A 23,899-nucleotide genomic window follows, 5' to 3' on the forward strand; every position below is an offset into this window, starting at 1 on the left:
AAACTTGAAAGGGTTCAGAAAGATTTACAAGGATGTTGCCAGGGTTGGAGGATTTGAGCTATAAAGAGAGGCCGAACAGCTGTTTTCCCTGGAGCGTCGGAGGCTGAGGGGTGACCTTACAGAGGTTTACAAAATTATGAGGAGCATGGGTAGGATAGATAGACACCGTCTTTTCCCTGGGGTCGAGGCGTCCAGAACTAGAGAGCATAGGTTTAGGGTGAGAGGGGAAGTATATAAAAGAGACCTAAGGGGCAACTTTTTCACACAGAGTGGTACGTGTATAGAATGAGCTGCCAGAGGAAGTGGTGGAGGCTGGTACAATTGCAACATTTAAAAGGCATTTGGATGGGTATATGAATAGGAAGGGTTTGGAGGGATATGGGCCGGGTGCTGGAAGGTGGGACTAGACTGGGTTCGGATATCTGGTTGGTATGGATGGGTTGGACCAAAGGCTCTGTTTCTATGCTGTACATCTCCATGACTGTATGACCTGGGTACCTGGTGCTGTGAGGCAGCAGTGCTAACCACTGAGCCATCGTGGCACTCCTGCCATATTTAGATGAGTGCAGTGTCAGTGCCCACTCTACACCAAATGTTTAAGCTATTCCTGATCTTCACCTAGTCAGTCAACTCTCGAAAAGCGTGGTGCTAGAAAAGCACAGCAGGTCAGGCAGCACCTGAGGAGCAGAAAAGTCGAGATGTTGGGCATAAGCCCTTCATCAGGAATGTGAGGGTGGGGGGAAGGGGGCTAAGAGATAAATAGGAGGGTGGGGCTGGAGGGAAGGTAGTTGGGAAGGCAATTGGCAGATGCAGGTGGGGGCTGATAGTGATAGGTCAGAGGGGAGGGTTGAGTGGAGAGATGTGAAAGAAGATCAAGAGGGTGGTGCCAAGTTGGAGGTTTGTATTTGAAATGAGATGGGGGGAAGGGAGCTGAGGAAACTGGTGAAATCAATGTTGATGTTGTCTGGTTGAAAGGTCCCAAGGCAGAAGATGAGGTGTTCTTCCTCCAGGCATCAGGTGGTTAGGGAATGGCAATAGAGGAGGCCCAGGACTTGCATTTCCTTGGTGAAGTGGTGGTGGTGGTGGTGGTGGGAGGGGGGGGGGGGGCAGGGATTTGAAGTGGTCAGCCACAGGGTGGTGGGGTTGGTTGCTGTGGGTGTCCCAGAGATGTTCAGTGAAACATTTCACGAATTGGTGTCCTGTCTCCCCAATGTGGAGGAGACCACGTCGAGAGCAACAGTACCAGTAGATGACATTGGTGGAGGTGCAGGAAAATCTCTACCAGTTGTGGAAGGATCCACTGGGGCTTTGGATGGAGGTGAGAGGGGAGGTGTGGCACAGATTTTACGCCTCTTACGGTGGCAGGGAAGGTGCTGGGAATGGAGGGTGGGTTATCAGCTCTCAACCTCTTTATCTCCAACTGTTGCCATGACATTGACAGCCTCGATCTGTCGCCACGCCTCTTACCCACTCCAACTTCCCACCCTTGCAACACGCAGTCCTCCCCTCCCTCCGCTCTAACCCCAACCTCACCATCAAACCTGCAGACAAGGGAGTGCAGTGGTAGTTTGGCGCACTGACTGTACCCTGCTGAAGCGAGGCGCCAACTCACAGATACCTCCTCCTACTACCCCTCTGACAATGACCTCACCTCCCATCATCAAACCATCATATCCTAGACCATCCACAACCTCATCACCTCAGGGGATCTTCCACCCACAGCTTCCAACCTCATAGTTCGGGAACCCTGCACCGCCCAATTCTACCTCCTATCCAAAATTCACAACCTACCTGCTCCAGTTGAACCATCATCTCTTCTTGCTCCTGCCCCACCGAACTTATCTCCTCATACCTTGACACTGTCCTGTCCCTCTTGGTCCAGGATCTCCCCACACACATTTGGGTCCTCCACCTTCTCCATGACTTTCGTTTGCCTGACCCCCAATGCCTCATCTCTACCACGGACATCCGGACCCTGTACACATCCATCTGCCATGGCAAAGGCCTCCAAGCCCTCTGTTTCTTCCTCTTCTGCTGACCCAACCAATACTCTTTCACTGACATCCTCATTTTATTGACTGAACTGGTCCTCAACCTCAATAACTTCTTCAAATCCTCCCACGTCCTTCAGACCAAAGGGGTAGCCATGGGCACCCACATGGGCCCCAGCTATGCCTGCCTATATGTCAGATCAGTCTATCTTCTGTAGTTACACTGGCACCATTCCCCGCCTTTTCCTCCACTACATTGATGACTGTATCAGCACCACCTCATGCTCCCATGAGGAGGTAGAATAGTTTATCAACTTCCTGACCTCAAGTTCTCCTGGACCATCTCAGATACCCCCCTCCCCTCCCTGGACCTTTCCGTCTCAATTTCCGGTGACTGACTCAGCATGACCATCTACTTCAAACCCACCCACTCCCACAGCGACCTGGATTACACCTTCTCCCACACTCTCTCCTGTAAAAACACTATCCCTTACTTCCAATTCCTCCACCTCCAGCACATCTGCTCCCAGGAGGATCAATTCCACTCCAGAACATCCCAGATGACCCCTTATTTCAAGGACTGCAATTTCCCCTCCCATGTGGTCAACAACGCCTTCTAGTGCATCTCCTCCACTACCTGCACCTCTCCAACTGCAACAAGGATAGAAACGCCCTGGTCTTCACGTTTCACCCCAACAATCTCCATGCACAGTGCTTCATCCTCTGCGACTTCCGCCACCTACAGTCAGACCCCACCACCACAGATTTATTTCTTTCCCCATCCCGATCAGCATTCCAAAGAGACTTCCTTGTTAGGTCCATGACCTCCACCAACCTATCGTCTACCTTTCCCTGCCACTGAAAGAGGTGTAAAACATGCTCCCACACCTCCCCCCTTACCTCCATCCAAAGCCCCAAAGGATCTTTCCACATCTGGTAGAGATTTTCCTGCACAACCAAACACCTATGTCCATTGCTCTCAATGCAGTCTCCTCTACATTGGGGAGACAGGATGCCAACACATGGAGCGTTTCAGAGAACATCTCCGGCACACATGCATTAAACAACCCCACCGCCCTATGACCGACCACTTTCAGCTCCCCCTCCCATTCCACCAAGAACATGCAAGTCCTGGGCCTCCTTCACCACCAAATCCTAGTCTGGAGGGAGAACACTTCATCTTCTGCCTTGGGACCCTCCAAGTACACAGCAACAATGTCAATTTCACTAGTTTTCTCATCTCTCCTCCCCTCCACCACATCCCAGATCCAACTCTCCAACTCGGCACTGCTCTCTTGAACTGCCCATCTTCCTTCCCACTTATCCACTTCACCCTCTGCTCCGACTTGTCACCATCACCACCCACTTGCATCTACCTATCGCCTTCACAGCTACCTTCCCTCAGCCCCACCCCTCCCTTCCTATGTATCTCTCAGCCTCCTGTCCCCCACCCACCCACCCCCCCAACATTTGTGATGAAGAGCTTATGCCCGAAACGTCGATTCTCCTGCTCCTCGGATGCTGACTGACTGGCTATGCTTTTCCAGCGTCACATTTTTCGATTCCGAACTCCAGCCTCACTTTCTCCTCGTCAGTTACCTATTCCCAAAATGTTGATGGAGACACCCCTGGAATATGTTGCACGCTTCCGATATCTTCTTAAGCACCCTCTCAAAAAGCTCCCATTGACAGGGATATCCAACATTGGATCAAATGCACCTTTCTACAAACTACACTAATCAGTATTAGACAACAGAATCGTACAATTCCCCAATGTGCTCCTGTATAGAGCAGCTGTCATCAGGCCCCTCCTGTGTTGAGGTGAGCCCTGGACTGTGTATCAGTGACATATCAGAACAGTAAAGAAATGCCACTAATTATGGCAGCACTGCATTTTCCAGACTCAATCATTGGGTGGTTGAACATACGTTTGTATACTTCGGGAAGCAAGCTCTACAAACACTCAGGTGAAACTCCCACAAAACCGGCAATGAAGGTTTGCACAGCTGAACAGAATCTCCTCCATCATGTCTATTTACCGATTTTTCAAATGACAAACATCAAGGAAATTCTGCTGCAAAGCTCTCCCTGAAATGTGGCAGAATTGAGGTGAATAATTGAAAGGAGCTTTCTCTGAATTGCACAAAATGGCAACTCTGATCCATCAAGCTCGATCACATTTTGTATCCTTAATGATGAGGCAGCACAGAAGGAAAGAAAAAGAAACAAATTTAACACTCTGGGCTCCACACCTCAAGGGATGACCCGTCACAATGTGCCCAAAGACTCCGAGCAGAAATTCATACGGTGAATGGATCCAATCTACAAATCAGGGGACAGCTTATGATTGGTCATAGCTGATGACTCAGTCTGTGTAGATCCCAATGTCATGCTGCCTTTTGAACTATATGCAGTTTCAGTATTTAAGCTGCTGGCTGCAAGTGTCAGTTTTGAGTGTTGGTGCTTTTCCTTCATTGATCTTTTCCTTCTCCAGGCCCTTAGCTTGTTCCCCATCACATTGCTGGTTTTGTTTTCTTCAGATATTTGTTCAGTTTAATTTCGAAAGGCACTGTTACATTAACCTGTACCAGACCCTCAAATGTTATATTAAACATAGAATAGTGCAGCATAGGTACAGGCCCTTCGGCCCATGTCTGTGCTGACCATGATGCCATTCTAAAGTAATCCCATCTGTCTGCACATGGTCTGTATCCCTCTATTCCTTACAGAGCCTGTAACTAGTGCTATAATCTTGTTTGAAAATGTCTTTACAAAACATTACAATGTTGAAACTTAGGAAAAATTGCTTCATTAACAAACACGAACCAGATGAGGATCTAATGGTGGCTAAGAAATTTATTTTCAAAGCACAGCTTATGAGTTCTCAGCCTGGTCAATTGGAATTGATTGCTTTAGCGAGGCTAAATTATACATTTCTAAGTGACAGTTATAAAGAATACTAAGCAAGGATAAAATATTTCAGCTCAGATGGCTATAAACAATCTGAAAATGTGCAGCAGCTGATGGTCTACAGCGCACCCACCTAAGAGGTATTTGCAGGAAAATCTTTTTTTGCGTTTACAGAGAACAGTTTTACAATGTTACAAATGATGCATGATATTTTTACAGTTGCAATAAGCAGCAGTTTAGGAAGTGGGGAGGGGGAACTAAAGTGCAGAACATAGAGATACAGAATATGATTAAGTAAAAAGATACTTAGCATCGAAGTCTCACAAAGTAATATTGTGCCAAAATATTTTGAATCGTTTATTGATTGAAGTAAGTACCTAAATAACCTCAAAAAATGTAACACATGAGGTCATTTAATCACAAATCATTAGAGGGATTTTGGGGTGTGCAATTAGGATTTCAAATCCCTAAGTTTCTAAGGCTCCACTGTGTATTGTAATAACATGATTGCCACTCTGAATGTGTGCCCAATGGAAAGGAAACAGAATCTGTTTTGGAGTAAATTCCCAAAAATTCTTGTTAACCATACATATCAAAGGGATTTAAAATCGTGGCATGTAATTTTGATGGCTCTTAAACCAACAGAAATAAATCTTGGTGGTGCACAGTCAAAATCAAAATTTGACTTTCTTACTTCAATTGCCAAACTATTTTGTAACATTTTACAACAATTTATTGCCAGAAATTAGTGCCAAAAGTAGATGCTTCGCCTGCATGTTCTCTGTACCCCAACAGATTATGTCTCAGGAAGCCTGCATTTTGAGTGACAGATTTGATTAGAATGAAGGTGGTATGACAGCAGATACCGAACAGAAGGGAGGAATGTGGACCAGCTGCTGATAGTGTTGTAGATGGCCACAGGAGCATTGCAGGGGCAGTGCTCGGTGTGTGTGTGGGGGGGGAACTGCAGATGGAATTTAATGGTCTGCCTTACAGCAATCTGGGAATACAAAATGAGGCAGGCAGGCTTGGCTTGAAGAGCCCAACACCTGCCTCACCCCTGCAATTCAGTACGACCACACAGAGGCCAACACAGGCTGTCAAACAGGCTAATTCTTGCAGTCTGGTGGGGGTGAGGTAAACTCCTTCTTTGCCACGTTCTGTCCAGTGAAGGGATACATAAAGGCAATGGAGACACCGATGGGGAACACACATCACTAGCTGTTTGCATTCATCGACATTAGGGGCCACGGCAATCTCATCCCAGTTACTGGAACTCTAGATCGATCCTCATCCATGGGCCAACTGTTGCACCACAGCATGCTAGTACTGGACAGCTGCTAGCCTCTGATTGGCAACGAGCTCTCAGAGCTGATAGAACCACTCTGCAGGAGAAATGCCTGTGATAGGGTTCCTAGCACCTGCAGATTCAACCTAACAACAACCAGTAGACTGCCTGAACAGGATTTAATACTGAAAGGGGCTCTTAGAAATAGCTATGATGTGTTTGCCAAGAGCTCTCCAGTAGTGGATGGGCCCATCACCTAGACGATTACATGTTACCCAGGGTTTTGGCAGCCTTGGGATGAGTAGGATAGGAGCAGCTGGCAGCAATCCAAAGACTCAGCAGGGTGCATTCATGGGAGTTGCACATTGCATGGTGCAGGATTGGGTAGTGCAGAAAGAGATCAGGGACCCTGAACATTGCTTTCTAGGGCTAGTGAGGGGCAAGTAGTGGTAATCAGTCATTTAATCTTGGATCTGCAGTTAAGTCACAGCAGTTTTAGTGAGAGGGCTTCTTAGATCTTGTTTTGCTAGCTGCTGCAGAGCAGCACGATTGTCCAGCATGAATGAAGTCTCCTCTGTCTGCTCCTCTTCCTTGACCAACATTGATTTGGGATTATTTAGTACCTGAAAAATGAGTTCTATGCTGCCCAATTTCTACATCAGCGATTCTGAACAAAACAGCATCAGTATGTAATACATTTATAATCACTTATTAAAAAAGTTGCGTCTATCATGGATCGATGCATTTAACAACTAGGCACTGTTCAGGAAAGTTAAAAAAATATAAATCACATTCCAGCAAACAACAACCTTGTGGAAGCAAATTATTTGTTTGCAGCCTTAAATCTATAACTCATGGTCTTAAAGTCAAATTCTCTTCAATATCCCCAAACTTTTGGCGTCTTCGTCTGATCTTTTTCTGTAGCTGGAGTTTGTTGGTGAAGAAGATTTCTTTCCAACCAACCTCTGAAGCCAACGCTTGCATTTCTGGGGTTATGGTATCACAGTATCTCGAAACGAGACGCTCCCAGAGTTCATCAGAGTTACATACCTGCAGAGAAAGCAAAGGAAATGCAGCCCTCAGCTGGTTACCACTGAACAGATCGAATTAAAATCCTGCTGCTGATCTGTTTTGTACTTCTGAATACTTCAGCACAAACAAGCCACCTTAATGTGCAAAGGAAAATGCAATTCACCATCTTATTACATCATATTATTTTGATGTCTTGCCCACCCCCCCCACCCCACCCCACCCCACCCCACCCCAATCAAATGTCTCCCCCATGCACAAACTTTTAATAAGGGGAAGACATTAATTTCTTCTGCACTTGCTGTAACTTTCAACTTGAAACATCTCATCTTGGGGCAGCCTGCCTGACACTGAACCCAAGACTGACAAGACTTTTACAATTATAACCTCACCTACACATCCCTGAACATTATGGACAATTTAGCATGGCCAATTCACTTAACCTGCACATCTTTGGATTGTGGGAGGAAACCCATGCAGACTCAGATAGTTACCTGAGGCTGAAATCAAACCGGGTCCCTGGCACTGTGAGGCAGCAGTACTAACCACTGAGCCACTGTGACCCCAACTGTACTGAGACACCCAGGAGTGAAACATGCTATAAGGTGACAAGTTGAATTTTATTTCACATTCTGTAATTTTCAAATTGAAAGGCTCTATAATGTACTACTGCAGATTTGTGAATGTAATAAATACTCTATGAATATGAACAAATGTGATTTGAGAAGTTCAATTTGTCAGCTTCCTTCTTAGATTTTTCTTCTTATTTGTGATTCTTCTTCTTCCTTCTTATTTGTGACAGTACAGTTTGGGGCAGATGATGAAAAGGCTCAATGAGGACAGCGTTTCCAAGGCCTTTTCCATCACCGTCCAACCAGGGGGTGAAGCCTGTGTAAAAGCCTTCGGATATTACGCACAACAGAATGTTTGACATGAAATACAAGTGAACATTATATATATTTAACCTGCGATGGAAAATTTAGTGAGGCACCTTATGTACAGTATAGAAAAAACTCATCAGTATTGCACTTCAAGTAAAGACAAATTTGAACTGTAATTTAAGATGCATATACAAATTATGAATAAAGTATATTTGAGGAAGAAACATGGTTAATCAATAATAGTCTGATTGTAAACATTTCATATAATTAGAAAAGATGCACTTAACCTAGATGCAAATTGTACTCTTTTTGTTTGCTACTAATAGAAGGCATGAAAGCAGTGATTTGAGGTATTTATGCAATTTGGCTGGATTCTAGAATCGGAATAATCTTTGTTTCAACATTTTGAGACATTACCACAGCACCCTCTAATGGTTACAAAAAAACTCTACACAATTTTTTCAAAACCGAAATTGCACCCAATACAGGCTTAATATTTGAAATAAATCCAACCATATTTTTCACTCACTCCTTTGTACCCATGAAATGAAGATGTTCTTAAAGGGGAAAGAAATCATATCTAGGCAGCTGAGACTGAAATTTCTCCCATGGTATGCCTGATTTTGTGGTTACAACTAATTGGGTTCCATTGTATCAAATTGATTCCACATGTATATTTGGAAAAATTTTAATGGTCATTTTGAGTGACTGGTTGAAGAGAACTGGTGTAAAGAAGTGATGCCACATGAGCCGCTGAAGAACCCCGACAGAATTGTTTTGAAGAGGTGATTAAAACTGCAGCTAGGGGAACGTTTTTGAATGTTATTTGTATGAACATCCAGAAGGCATTTGATAATGTCTCTCATGAGAGACTGCTCATTCAAGTTGAAGTGCATGGAATTGAAGGCAAATTATTGACCTGCTCAGTCTGTCTAGCCCCAGTGTAGGATAATGGACAGGTACTCCAATTGACAGGCTGTGACAGTGTTATCTCACAAAAACAGAATTTGGGGCCTCAAGCACTTACCATATTTATTAACTACTTAGATGTTGAGATAGGAAGCCGCAAAACAAATTTGCTCATGTCAAAAAGATTGGTAGCCTTGTAAACAGTGTAAATAGAAGCATGTATTACTGTATACAGAAATAAAGCAATTAAATGAATGTGCAAAACTTTGGCAAATAGATTTCAATGTCGACAAATATGGGACCACCCACTCTAGATCTAAAAAGGACAACAGGATATTTTCTGTTAAAAATCTAGAAACAGTGGAGAACCATATACAGAAATTAAAATGTAATGAACAGGTACAGAAAATAATTGCAAAGTTAATGTAATACTAACAACCTCTATATGTAGAGTACTAAAGTTAAAAGAGATTACAAATGCAGAGAAGTTATGATTAACTATACAAAGCCTTGGTTAAATTACACTTGGGGCACTATGTGTAGCTCTGGTCTGCACAACTGTGAGAAATCTATGTTATCCTTACCTGAGGCAGTACCTGTTAGCTATATGCAAATTGGCCCTAAAACTCATCCAAGCTAGACCTCTCTGGCTTGGATGAAACCAGCATAGATTTACAAAACTGATGGCTGAATGACAAGGTCTAAAATAGAAGGTGAGATTAATCAAACAAGGGTTATATTAGCTGGAATTCAGATGATAAAGGAATGATTTGGTACAAGTTTCCAAACCATTAAGGAAATAGATAGAGAAGACTGACAGCAACTATATCTGCTGATTTGGGAATCTAGAGCAAGTGGACAGAGTCTAAAAGTTAGACATTTCAGCATTGTAATTAGGAAACACTTTACATAGAAAGTCTGGAAATCTCTTTCATAGATAGCATTTCGTACAAGATCAATGGTAAAATTTTAAACTTAAGACTGATAGACTTTTGTGATCCAAAAGGAATTATAGAGCAAAGGCAGAGATATAATCTGTATCACAGATCAGCCATGATCTCACTGAAAGATGTGATGATGCTGCTCCTTTAACAAGATTATGTTGTCCTTAGTTTTGTTTTCAGTGGGGTCATAAATGCAAAGCTGCCGAGAGGTCTGGCTTGGAGGAGTTTTAGGGCCAATTTGCATATAGCTAACAGATACTGCCTCAGGTAAAGGCTTTCAAGTTTAAAATGAAACACTTGTACAAAGAAAGGGGAGTGGCCAGTTCTCCCAGCTCAGTTTTTCTCTGATTTGGTTTAGTTAGTTGTGCAGCTGTTGGACCCAAAGAAGCAAATCCATGCTGATCCTCCCTTTCTCGGACATCTCTCACATAAGAACCTGTGTTTGATTTTTCCTTTTTTTGCAAAGGGTGTTTATGGGGATTGTTGCAAGTATTTGGAACAGCATCATTAAGTTGGAAAAATCTGTTGGGTTTTTGGATAGTTAAAGTTATTCTATACTCGTTTCTCTTTTGTTTTTGTGTTTTGTTCAGTAATCTTGTAAATAAATTCTGTTTTGTTTAAAACCAAGTGGTTGAGCCAGCTGCATCGCTCTTGGAATATCCACTCTATACCTGCTTAAAGCAACTAGCAAAGTTAGGGTCTGGGCTACTTTCTTGAAATGTTTTGAGGGGATTTGACCTGGTCCATAACAGACTGGGGGCTCTTTGCGGAACTTGTTTTTAAATTCTGATTGGGATTAGGGTTGCAGGACTTGAAGGCAGCGAGTGATAGGTGTCAGTGTCTTTTGTTCTGGGTGTTGATCTCGGTTGGTTTAAACAGTGCTTGGGATAGCAATGGTTCTTTCAGTCACTAAGGGTTTTCAGGGGACTGGGAAAGTGACTTTGAGGGTTCACTAGAGGTGAATAAGGCCGCGCTGCTGGAATTAGCAAGCGGTCTAGAGCTGGAGCTGCCCTCTTCCGTGAGAAAAGGAGAGATAATTATTGCAATAGCTCAGCAGTTAAGTTTGTTTGCAATGCCTTCAGAATCTTTAGAGATGGCTAAAATTCAATTGGAAATGAAGTTACAGGCAAAAGACAAGGAACGGGCAACAGAAATGAAACGGCTTGTTAAAAGATTTCTTTCCCTACAGTGTGGAAATAGGCCAATTGGCCCAACAAGTCCACACCGACCTTCTGAAGAGTAACCCACCCAGACCCATTCCCCTACATTTACCCCTGACTAATGCACCTAACACTATGGGCAATTTAACATGGCTAATTCACCTGATCTGCACATCTTTGGATTGTGGGAAGAAACTGGAGCACCTGGAGGAAACCCACGTAGACACTGGGAGAATGTGCAAACTCCACACAGACAGTCGCCTGAGGCTGGAATCTAACCCGGGTCCCTGATGCTGTGAGGCAGCAGTGCTAATCACTGAGCTACTGTGCTGTCCATGAATGATAATTCGAATTACAATTAAAAACAGAGGAAAGAGAAAAGGTATGAATCACTTTAGCAGAACAAAAAGAAAAAGAGAGAAGAGAGAGAAAGAGGTGGAGAGATACAAGACAGAGAAAGGAGAGAGAGAAAAGGAAAGAGAGGAAATTTGAACTTCAGAAATTGGCACATAGACAGGAAAGTCAGCTTAAAAGGATGGAGTTGAAGGCTGAAGGTAAGCTCAGGTGAGGAAGAGAGTGAGGATGAGCAAGCCCCTGGGAGCCAAAGGCCTGATCAGAAACTATTTCAATATATTCACACATTGACTACCTTTGATGAGAAGGATGTAGAAGCCATTTTCATCTCATTTGAAAAGGTGGCTAAGAAAATGCAGTGGCCAGTGACCCCGTGGGTTTTGTTGACCTAAACAAAACTTGTAGGTAGAGCTAGAAAGGTATTTGCATCACTGTCACCTCCAGACAGACCCCACCACAAGGGATATATTTCCCTCCCCTCCCCTATCAGCTTTCCGGAGAGACCACTCCCTCCGCGACTCCCTCGTCATGTCCACACCCCCCCACCAACCCAACTTCCACTCTCAGCACCTTCCCCTGCAACCGCAAGAAATGCAAAACTTGCGCCCCCACCTCCCCCCGCACCTCCCTCCAAGGCCCCAAGGGATCCTTCCATATCCGTCGCAAATTCACCTGCACCTCCATACACAACATTTACTGTATCCGCTGCACCAGATGTGATCTCCTCTACATTGGGGAGACAGGCCGCCTACTTGCAGAACGTTTCAGGGAACACCTCTGGGACACCCGGACCAACCAACCCAACCGCCCCGTGGCTGAATGCTTTAACTTCCCCCTCCCACTCCGCCAAGGACATGCAGGTCCTTGGCCTCCTCCATCGCCAGACCCTGGCCACACGATGCCTGGAGGAAGAGCGCCTCATCTTCCACCTAGGAACTCTCCAACCACACAGGATGAACGTAGATTTCTCCAGCTTCCTCATTTCCCCTCCCCCCACCTTATCTCAGTCCCAACCCCCAGATTCAGCACCACCCTCTTGACCTGCAATCTTCTTCCCGACCTCTCCGTCCCCACCCCCTCTCTGGCCTATCATCCTCACCCTGACCACCTTCCACCTATCATATTCCCAGCACTCCTCCCCCAAATTCCCCCCCCAACCTTTTATCTCAGCCCGCTTGGCACACCAGCCTCATTCCTGAAGAAGGGCTCATGCCCGAAGCGTCGATTCTCCTGCTCCCCCCTCGGATGCTGCCTGGCCTGCTACGCTTTTCCAGCACCACACTTTTCAACTCTGGTCTCTAGCATCTACAGTCCTCACTTTCCCCTGGCCCTATTTCTACCCTAGTCATCCTTTTATTCCTCACATTTATATAGAAAGCTTTCGGGTTCTCCTTTATTCTATGTGCTCTTCTTAACTCTCTCTTTAAATCCTTCCGAGGTGATCTGTAACTCTCCATCGCCTCATCTGAACCATCTCATCTCATCAACATAAGCCTCCTTCTTCTTCCTAGCAAGAGATGCAATTTCTGTAGTAAACCACGGTTCCCTTACCTTATCATTTCCTCCCTGCCTGACAGGGACATACCTATCAAGGACACGCAATATCTGTTCCATTTACATGGATATTGCTGGGACTGGAGGGTTTGAACGATTGAAACAGGCTGACTAGGCTGGGGCTATTTTCCCTGGAGCATCGAAGGCTAAGGGGTGACCATATAGAGTCTATAAAATCATGAGGGGCATGGATAGGATGAATAACCCAAGGGTGGGGGAGTTCAGAACTAGAGGGAATACGTTTAAGGTAAGATGGGAAAGATTTAAAAGGATCTGACGGGTAAAGTTTTCACAAGAGGGTGGTGTGTGTATGGAATGAGCTGCCAGAGGGAGTTCTTCTTAACAAGAGATGCAATTTCTGTAGTAAACTATGGTTCCTTTACCTTATCACTCCCTCCCTTCCTGACAGGGACATACCTATCAAGGACATGTAATATCTGTTCCTTAAACCAGCTCCACATTTCCATTGTCTGCATCCCCTGCATTTTACTACCCCATTCTATGCATCCTAATTCTTCCCTAATCGCATTATAATCGCCCTTGCCCCATCAATAGCTCTTGACCTGTGACATGTATCTATCCCTTTCCATCGCTAAACTAAACGTAACTGAATTATGGTCACTCTCTCCAAAGTGCTCACCTACAACTAAATCAAACACCTGGCCTGGTTCATTACCAAGCACCAGATCCAATGTGGCCTCCCCTCTTGTCAGCCTTTCGACATACAGTGTCAGGAAACCCTCCTGTACACATTGGACAAAAACTGATCCATTCGACGAACTAGAGTTATAGCATTTCCAGTCAATGTTGGGGAAGTTAAAGCCCCCACAATGACCACCCTGTTCCTTTCACTCCTACCCAGAATAATTTTGCTAATCCTCTCTTCCACCTCCCTGGAACTCTGCGGAGGCCTATAAAAAACTGCCAGCAGTTTGACCTCTCCTGTTTCTTACCTCAGGCCACACTCCCTCAGTAGACGAGTCCTCATCAAAAGTCTCTCAGCCACCGTTATACTATCCTTGACTAACAAGGCCACGCCTCCTCCTCTTTTACCACCTTCCCTGTTCTTCATGAAAGATCTAAACCCTGGAACCTGCAACATCCATTCCTCACCCTGCTCTATTCATGTCTCCGAAATGGCCACAACATCGAAGTCTCAGGTACCTATCCATGCTGCAAGCTCACCTACCTTATTTCGGATACTTCTGGCATTGAAGTAAACACACTTCAAACCACTTTGCCGTCTACCAGCACATTCCTGTGACCCTGAAAACCTTTTACCCGTCCTTCCTATTCTCATCCTCCGATGCACTGCAACTACACCTCCGGTTCCAATCCCCTTGCTGAGCTAGTTTAAACCCAGCACCAGCAAATTTCCCAACCAGGATATTAGTACCCCTCTGTTCAAGTGAAGACCGTCCTGTTTGTAGACGTCCCACCTTCCCCAGAATGAGCCCCAATTATCCAAGTACCTGAAACCCTCCCTCCTGTACCATCCTTGCAGCCACGCGTTCAGCTGATATCTCTCCCTATTCCTTGCCTTGCTATCACGTGGCATGGATAACAAACCAGAGATAACAACTTTGTTCTAGCTCTCAGCTTCCACCCCAGCTCCCTGAAATCCTGCCTTACATCCCTATCTCTCTTTTTCTACCAATGTCATTGGTACCTGCATGGACAACGACTTGAGGGGTCACTCTCTCCCTTCAGGACCCCAAAGGTACGATCAGAGACAGCATGGATCCTGGCACCCTGGAGGCAACACACCAACTGCAAGTCTTGTTCACTCCCAACAAACCTTCTATCTGAGCCTTGAACTATTCAGTCCCCAATGACTAACACTCTCCTCCCTTCCCTCCTTCCCTTCTGTGCAACAGGGACAGGCTCTGTGTCAGAGACCTGGGCCCCACTGCATACCCCTGGTAGGTCGTCCCCCTCAACAGTATCCAAAATGGTATACATGTATTTCAGGGGATCCCTCCACTCACTGTTCTTTCCCCCTTCAAACAGTCACCCAGCTTTCTTCATGCCTAGGAGTAACCACTTCCCTGTAACCCTTATCGATCACAGCCTCTGTCTCCCGAATGATCCGAAGTTCATCCAGCTCCCGTCCAGTTCTCTAACACAGTCTTGGAGGAGCGAGAGTTGGGTGCACTAACATATCTTGGGATTTCCCCGGACTGTGAGATAATAAGGTCACAAAGTCACCAGTAGAAACAGGAGAGACCAGAGTACAGATAAGTAAGTTGAAGTGGAATTAGCAGTGACCCTGTTTGATCAGATGGTTGACACAAATCAGGAGCAGATAGACAACAATGCAGACATCTTTAGCTCAGATAAATTAAGCGAGTTACAGCAGAAAGATGAAAATTTAAAGTGATTGTGTCAAAACACATAAATGGAAAAAGGAATCTGAATGTATCCCTGAAAACTACTATTTTAGAAATGATGTCTTAATGAGGAAGTGGAGATCATGACATATTCAGGCAGATGAGGAATGGGCAGAAGAACAAAGAAAATTTACAGCCCAGGAACAGGCCCTTCGGCCCTCCAAGCCTGAGCTGATCCAAATGTACTGTCTAAACATGTTGGTCAATTCCTAACCATCTGGATCCCTCTGCTCCCCACCTCCTCATGCATCTGTCCAGACGCATCTTAAATGAATCTACCACCTCTGCTGGCAATGCGTTCCAGATTCCCACCACCCTCTGTGTGAAGTACTTGCCATGTGTATCCCTCTTAAACTTTCCACCTCTCACCTTGAAAGCATAACCTCTCGTTATTGAATCCTTCACCCTTAACTCTATCCACCCTGTCTATACCCTTCATTATTTTGTAAACCTCAATCAGGTCCCCCCTCAATCTCCTTTTTTCTCGTGAAAATAAACCTAACCTACTCAACTTCTCTTCATAGCGAGCACTTTCCATACCAGGCAACATCCTTGTAAACCTTCTCTGCATCTTCTCCAAAGCGTCCACATCCTTTTGGTAATGTGGCAACCAGAACTGTACACCGTATTCTAAATGCAGCTGAACCAATGTCTTGTACAATTTTAACATGACCTGCCAGCTCTTATACTCAATACCCCGTCCGATGAAGTCAAGCATACTATATGCCTTCTTGACCACTGTATCCACCTGTGCAGCAACCTTCAGGGTACAACGGACCTGCACTCCCAGATCTCTCTGCCCATCAACTTTTCCCAAAGCTCTTCCGTTCATTGTATAATTTGCTTTCGAATTAGAATTGCCTAAATGCATCACCTCACATTTGTCTGGATTGAAAGCCACCTGCCACTTTTCCTCCCTACTCTCCAGTCTATCTATATCCTCCTGTATTGTCTGACAACCCTTATGCTTTCTGCTATTCCACTAAACTTTGGGTCATCTGCAAACTTGCTGATCATACCAACAGTGCCCTCTTCCAGATCATTTATGTATATTACTAACAACAGTGGCGCCAATACTGACCCCGTGGAACACCACTGGTCACCTTTCTCCATTTCGAGAAACTCCCTTCAACTATTACTTTCTGTCTCCTGTTGCTCAACCAGTTCTTTATCCACCTAGCTAGAGCACCCTGCACACCATATGACTTCACTTTCTCCATTAGTCTACAATGGGGAACCTTATCAAACACCTTACTAAAGTCCATGTAAATGACATCAACAGTCCTTCCTTCATCTAACAGCGTGGACACTTCCTCGAAGAATTCTATTAAGTTGGCAAGACACGATCTCCCCCGCACAAAACCATGTTGCCTATCACTGATAGGATCTATTTATATTTAGAAAAGAATGAGCTTATCTCTCAGTACCATCTCCAGCAACTTTCCCACCACTGCCGCCAGGCTCACTGGTCTATAGTTACCCAGAATATCCCTACTACCCTTCTTGTACAGGGAAACAACATGAGCAACCTTCCAGTCCTCTGGCACCTCACCTGTATTTAAGGATGCCACAAAGATACCTGTCAGGGCCCCAGCTATTTCCTCTCTCGCCTCCCTCAGCAACCTGGGATAGATCCCATCCGGTCCTGGGGATTTGTCCACCTTAATAACCTCTAGCCTACCCAACACATCTTCCCTACTTATGCCAACGTGATCCAGACTAATCAAACTTCTGTCTCTAATCTCAAGATTCATCATGTTCCTCTCCTCAGTGAACACTGATGCAAAGTAATCATTCAGAATCTCACCCATTCACTCAGGTTCGACACACAGCCTTCCTTCATTATATTTTAGTGGACCAATCCTTTCTCTAGTTACCCGCTTGCTTATTATATAAGAAGAAAATACTTTGGTATTCTCCTTAATTCTGCTCACTAAAGCTATTTCATGACCCCTTTTAGCCCTCTTGATTCCTTGTTTAAAACTTGTCCTACTTCCGATATTCCGATATTCCTCCAGGGCCCGTTCTGTTTTTAGCTGCCAAGACCTTCTGTACACTTCCCTTTTCCTCTTTGCTAGTCATACAATTTCTCCTGTCATCCCCGGTTCACGAATCTTGCCCTTCCTCTCCTTTGCCTTCAATGAGACATGCCTATCCTGCACTATCTTTGAAAGCCTCCCACATCTCAAATGTGGACTTCCTTTCAAATAGCTGTGTCCAATCCACACTTCCCAGTTCCTGCCTAATTTTGATATAATTGGCCTTGGCTCAATTTAGTACTTATCTCTTAAGACTGCTCTCTTCTTTATCTACGAGTATTCTAAAACTTAGAATTGTGGTCGCTGTTCTCAAAGAAATCCCCCACCGCAACTTCTACCACTTGTCCTGGCTCATTCCCCAGTTCCTGAAGAAGGGCTTATGCCCGAAACGTCGATTCTCCTGTTCCTTGGATGCTGCCTGACCTGCTGCGCTTTTCCAGCAACACATTTTTAGCTCATTCCCCAGTACCAGGTTCAATATGGTCCAACAAGAAGTTCATCAAGTTATATTGCCAGTGGGTTGTAGAACAGAGGTGCTGCAGATGGTGCATGAACTACCACTAGGGTATCATTTAGGAGTAAGAAAACCCAAGCCAAAATACAAAAACATTTTTATGCCCTGTACAGCACAAGACAAGAATGTAATTGAATTTTGCCAGACATCAGAAAGATGTTGTAAAACTTGAAAGGGTAAAGAAAAGATTTACAAGGATGTTGCCAGGGTTAGAGGGTTTGAGCTACAGAGAAAGGCTGAACAGGTTGGGGGTGCTTTCCCTGGAGCTTTAGAGGCTGAGGGGTGACCTTATAGAGGTTTACAAAATCATGAGGGGCATGGATAGGGTAAATAGGCAAAGTCTTTTCCCTGGGATCGGGGAGTCCAGAACCAGAGGGCATAGGTTTAGGGTGAGAGGGGAAAGATATAAAAGAGACTTAAGGGGCAACTTTTCCATGCAGAGGGTGGTACATGTATGGAATGAGCTGCCAGAAGATGTGGAGGAGTATGGTACAATTGCAACATTTAAGAGGCATTTGGATGGGTATATGAATAGGAAGGGTTTGGAGGGATATGGGCCGGGTGCTGGCAGGTGGGACTAGATTGGATTGGGATATCTGGTCGGCATGGACGGGTTGGACTGAAGGGTCTGTTTCCGTGCTGTACATCTCTATGACTCTATGTCATACATGTCAGGTAATATCTATTCCTGTATTTGAGGAACATTTTACAAAAGTATTGATTGATTGCATAGGACCCGTACTGAAAGTAAAAAGTGGGAATCAGTATTAACAATAATGGATGCATCCACTAGATTTCCAGATGCCATTCCATTACGCTATATCATTACTAAAAGGATTAGAACAAAGAACCGTACAGCATGGCATAGGCTCTTTGGCTCTCGATGTTGTGCCAACCTTTTATCCTACTCAAACTTTCACACATGCACCCCCTCACAAACATAGACACTCTACACTCACATACACACACACAGAAACACTCTCTCTCACACTCACAACACCACCCTCCCCAACCCCAGACAGACAGACAGACACACACACACATTTGTGGAATGAATTTGTACTTGCAGAGTTACAGTGTACTTTGCTCAAAAGCTGCATGAATTCATGTAAGACTCTGTTAACTCACTTTTGAGATTAAAATCAGTCTAAACATTATGGCACAGACAGAGAACACAGGAGGCTAACACCTTCAACTTATTATCTGGCTGACACCAATTGTTACAGTTAACCTGAGAATGTAACTTTTTAAAAAACGTTTTATGATTTACATATGAAAAAGAAGTGAAACTATCACAGTATCCGAACAGATGAAAGACTCAACTAACAATCAAGGTATTTTTCAATGTATAATTTCAGTTACATCACACTGCAAACATTTGCGATAAATTCTGTCTTACAATTGTGTCCTCTACAACCACCTGATGAAGGAGTGGTGCTCCGAAAGCTAGTGCTTCCAAATAAACCTGTTGGACTATAACCTGATGTTGTGATTTTTAACTAAAGATCAAACTAACCTACATACCCTTCATTTTACTATCATCCATGTGCCTATCCAAGAGTCATTTAAATGTCCTTAATGTATCTGACTCTACTACCACTGATGACAGTGTATTCCACATACCCACCACTCTATGTAGAATAATGACCAAATTTTTCACTAAACACTGACTACTCACAAAAGATACAATCAGCTCAAGAGTCAAACTTCACATCGAAATTATTCAAGGAAGTTATAGATAGCTTAGGAATAAAACAATTCAAATCTACTGCATACCATCCAGAGTCGCAGGGAGCACTAGAAAGGTGGCATCACACATTAAAGACCATGTCAAGAACTTATAGTCAGAACTATCCAGATGATTGCGATAAGAGAATTGTACTTTATATGATCAGAGATGCACCAAATGAATTGCTCAAACTCAGCCGATTTGAATTAGCTTTTGGGCATGAAGTGAGAGGACCACTAAAATTGATTAAGGAGAAATTGGTAAGTCAGAGTTCAGAGACCACATATTTGGACTGTGTGTCAAATTTTAGGGAACAATTAAATAGAGCGGGAAAGTTGGCTAGACAGCATTTAAAAATATCACAGCGATACAATGAAACGGGAAGCAGACAAGAAACCAAAAACTCACAATTTTGCTATCGGAGATAAGATGTTAGTGTTACTTCCAGTGATAGGTGAACGTTTTAAAGCAAGGTTTAGTGGACCTGTAGTTGACCTTATCAAGTTGAAAAGAAATTGAATGAGGTGAACTATTTGATGAGAACTCCAGACAGAAAGAAACCTCACAGAGTGTGTGTGTGTGTGTGTGTATTATGTGAATATGCTCAAAAGGTATTTTGACAGGGAGGGAAAGCCAAAGGAGGCTGTGTTATTGGTTACAACAGAGTGTAGAACAAAGTACAGAGAGAATTCTGAATTGGACATTACTCAAATTAAATTGGGTAATGAGGAAAATCGAAATGACTGGAAAGAGTTATTACTATCGCATGGGGATATATGCGGAAATAAGATGGGATGTACTAACCTAATGATGCATGATGTAGATATAGGAGGTGCTGTTCCAATTAATCAATATCCTTATAGGAGATTGAACACATGCTCCAAGACAACATAATAAAAGTGAGTTACAGTGACCGGAGCTCACCCACAGTAATGGTGCCAAAACCTGATGGTACCCAATGGTTATGTGTGGACTATTGAAATGTTAATGCAGTTACAAAGACTGTTGCATAGCTGATTCCATGTTGGGAAGACTGTGTTGAAAGGTGAGACAAGCAACTAACATTTCTAAGATGGGCTTGGTCAGAGGATACTGGCAGGTACCTTTATCCAAGAGAGCAAAGACAATGTTGGCTTTCGTAATACCGAATGGATGTTTATCAGTTTAAAGTCATGCCATTTGGTATGAAAAATGCGCAGGCCTCATTTCAGAGACTAACCAATGAAGTCATTTCTGGATTATCCCAATTATGTAGTTTGTATTATGACCTGGTGATTTCAAGTCACAAATGGAAGGAACATTTGCAACATTTATCAGACACGTTCGATCGTCTTGGGAAGGCAGGCTTGGTGATAAACCTGGCTAAGAGTAAATTTGCTAAAACCCAACTCATCTTCTTGGGCCATGAAATTGGATATGGACAAATGGCCCCACAGAATGCAAAAACAAAGATAATTGGAGAAGTTTCACATACCATCAACAAAAAGGGCAGTACTATGATTCCTGGGATGGAGTGAATTTTATTTAAAATTTGTACCCAATTTTAGCAGTGTAGCTGCATCACTCAAGAAAGTTAAGACGTTTCAGTGGACTGTGGACTGTGAGAAGGCATTTTACAGTCTGAAAGCTGTGTTAACCACTGCCCCAGTGTTAGCCACGCCTCATTGCGCAATGCCATTCAAAATGGCTATCGATGAGAGTGATGTTGGTGTCGGTGCTGGGCTCTTACAAGAGCCAGAAAACTGAATATTCATTCGCAGAAATAGTCAACAGTTGAGAAAGAGAGTTTGAGCTTGGAGTTGGCATTACAACATTTCAATGTTTATGCTACCAGTAATGTATCATATATACTGATCATAACCCATTGAAGTTTGTGGAGAAATTTAAGGACAAAAATTCCAGACTGTTTATACAGAACTTGTTGTTACAGCTATTTAATTTCAGAATTGTGCATTTGGCAGGATGAGAAAACATGATTGCCGATGCATGATCAAGACTTGAATGAGAAATGGAGATGTTCAGTGGCAGAGTTAGAACAGACTGGAATAAATGTTGTGGTGCTGAAAGATATGTTGCTGGAAAAGCGCAGCAGGTCAGGCAGCATCCAAGGAGCAGGAAAATCGACGTTTCGGGCATAAGCCCTTCTTCAGGAATGAAGGGCTCATGCCTGAAACGTTGATTCTCCTGCTCCTTCGATGTTGCTTGACCTGCTGCCCTTTTCCAGCAACACATTTTTCAGCATTGATCTCCAGCATCTGCAGTCCTCACTTTCTCCTCATAAATGTAGTAGTGCATGCTTCCATGATTATTGTCAACGTAATGTATATGGATGTTGTAGTAGACTAACAATTTAAGATTAAGAGGTTTTAAAATGAAGCTATCTTTGGGTATTGATGGAGTTTTTCTTAAAGGGGTGGAGGTGTGATGCTGCTGCTCCTTTAACAAGGTTATGTCCCTTTTTTTTTAATGGGGGGGTGGGGGTCATAAACGCAGAGTTGCCGAGAGGTCTGGCTTGGATGAGTTTTAGGGCCAATTTGATTATAGCTAACAGATACTGCCTCAAGAAAAAGGCTTTCAAGTTAATAAAGGTAAGTGTACTAAATGCCTTCTTCACTATCCTAACTGCCTGCGACTCCACTTTCAAGGAACTATGAACCTGCACTCTGCTCTTTGTTCAGCAACACTCCCCAGGACCTTACTATTAAGTGTATAAATCCTGCCCAGATTTGCCCTATCAAAATATAGCACCTCACATTTATCTAGATTAAATGCCATCTACCACTCCTTGGGCCATCGGCCCAACTGATCAAGCTCTTCTTCGCTGTCCAGTACACCACCGACTTTGGTATCATCTGCAAATTTACTAATTCCTCTGGGTAAATGGTAGTCTAGCACATCTCAAGATCCTTAGAAAGAAAAGAGGCATAGCTGAGGCTGACCAGAGCCAAAGAGGATGAGGTTCAAGGCACTTATTTACGTCAACACACCCTATCTCCATCATATTAAATAAACAGAGGTGCTTATCTGCTCCAACAAAGTAACAATTCAGTTACATGCCATGAATGGATTTGCAGTTACTATTATAATTTGCATTAATAATATGTTTTGAGCAGAGACCACCTTGATTACACTGACTGTTAATTTCCAATCCATGGTGCTATTCCTAAGGAAAAGTGTAACCTAAAGCTAACTGTTGCAACTTGAGGTACCAAGATGTTTTGTTGTCTTAAGTTATCAATTTTATGATTTTCCCCATGGACATCAACAGTAGGAGCCAATTACTGCAGATGCTGGAAGCTGTACTGAAAACAAAAAATGCTGAAAATCACAGTGGATCAGCAGCATCCATGGAAAGACGGCAAATTAAAAGTTCAAGTCTAGATGACTCTTTATCAGAGCCTGTGAGTTTGTTCTCTCTCCATGGATGTTGCCTGACTCACTGTGATTTCCAGCATTGTTTTCAGGACAATCAATAGTACTATGTCAGAATAAGCCAGTTAACTGATTGGCATAATTTCCCCAAACTCCAAAGACTCAGATTTCATCTACCCAGCTATATATAGTTCATTTATCCAATGTAATTATGTATATCTCAATATTCTACCTATGTGCAATCAGCCTTATTTCATAATTACATTGAATACTCATTGTCAGTAATGCCTGTACGTGTAATTTTTTTTACATGATGGTTAGGTTGTTGTGCAACCCCACATTATGGAAAAGTCATGCTTTAGAAACAACACTTAGAAGCGTTGGTTCCGTAACTGCATTATAGCCAGCACATGTTTTAAAAGTCTGCTTTAGAAACAGTGCCCCCAGCAAATTTTGAGAAGAGTTGTAGCACTAAGCCAAGGAAACCCAAACAATACAGCTTAATTCAGATAAATGTGAGGTGCTGCATTTTGGGAAAGCAAATCTTAGCAGGAGTTATACATTTAATGGTAAGGTCCTAGGGAGTGTTGCTGAACAAAGAGACCTTGGAGTGCAGGTTCATAGCTCCTTGAAAGTGGAGTCGCAGGTAGATAGGATAGTGAAGGAGGCATTTGGTATGCTTTCCTTTATTGGTCAGAGTATTGAGTACAGGAGTTGAGAGGTCATGTTGCGGCTGTACAGGACATTGGTTAGGCCACTGTTGGAATATTGCAGGCAATTCTGGTCTCCTTCCTATCAGAAGGATGTTGTGAAACTTGAAAAGGTTCAGAAAAGA

General features: G+C 43.7%; 1 protein-coding gene across 1 annotated transcript in view; it reads right to left on the reverse strand.

Moving 5' to 3' along the window:
* Positions 1 to 4,829: 4,829 nt before the first annotated feature.
* Positions 4,830 to 23,899, reverse strand: part of LOC140478678 (F-box only protein 36-like) — an 89,102-nt gene continuing 70,032 nt past the window's right edge. The window contains exon 4 of the mRNA XM_072571948.1: positions 4,830 to 7,239. Coding sequence (XP_072428049.1) covers positions 7,042 to 7,239 — 198 coding nt within the window. The 3' untranslated portion in view covers positions 4,830 to 7,041. The remainder of the gene's footprint in view (positions 7,240 to 23,899) is intronic.

This window comes from Chiloscyllium punctatum, chromosome 6 (genome assembly GCF_047496795.1).
Source record: "Chiloscyllium punctatum isolate Juve2018m chromosome 6, sChiPun1.3, whole genome shotgun sequence".
NCBI classification, from domain to species: domain Eukaryota; kingdom Metazoa; phylum Chordata; class Chondrichthyes; order Orectolobiformes; family Hemiscylliidae; genus Chiloscyllium; species Chiloscyllium punctatum.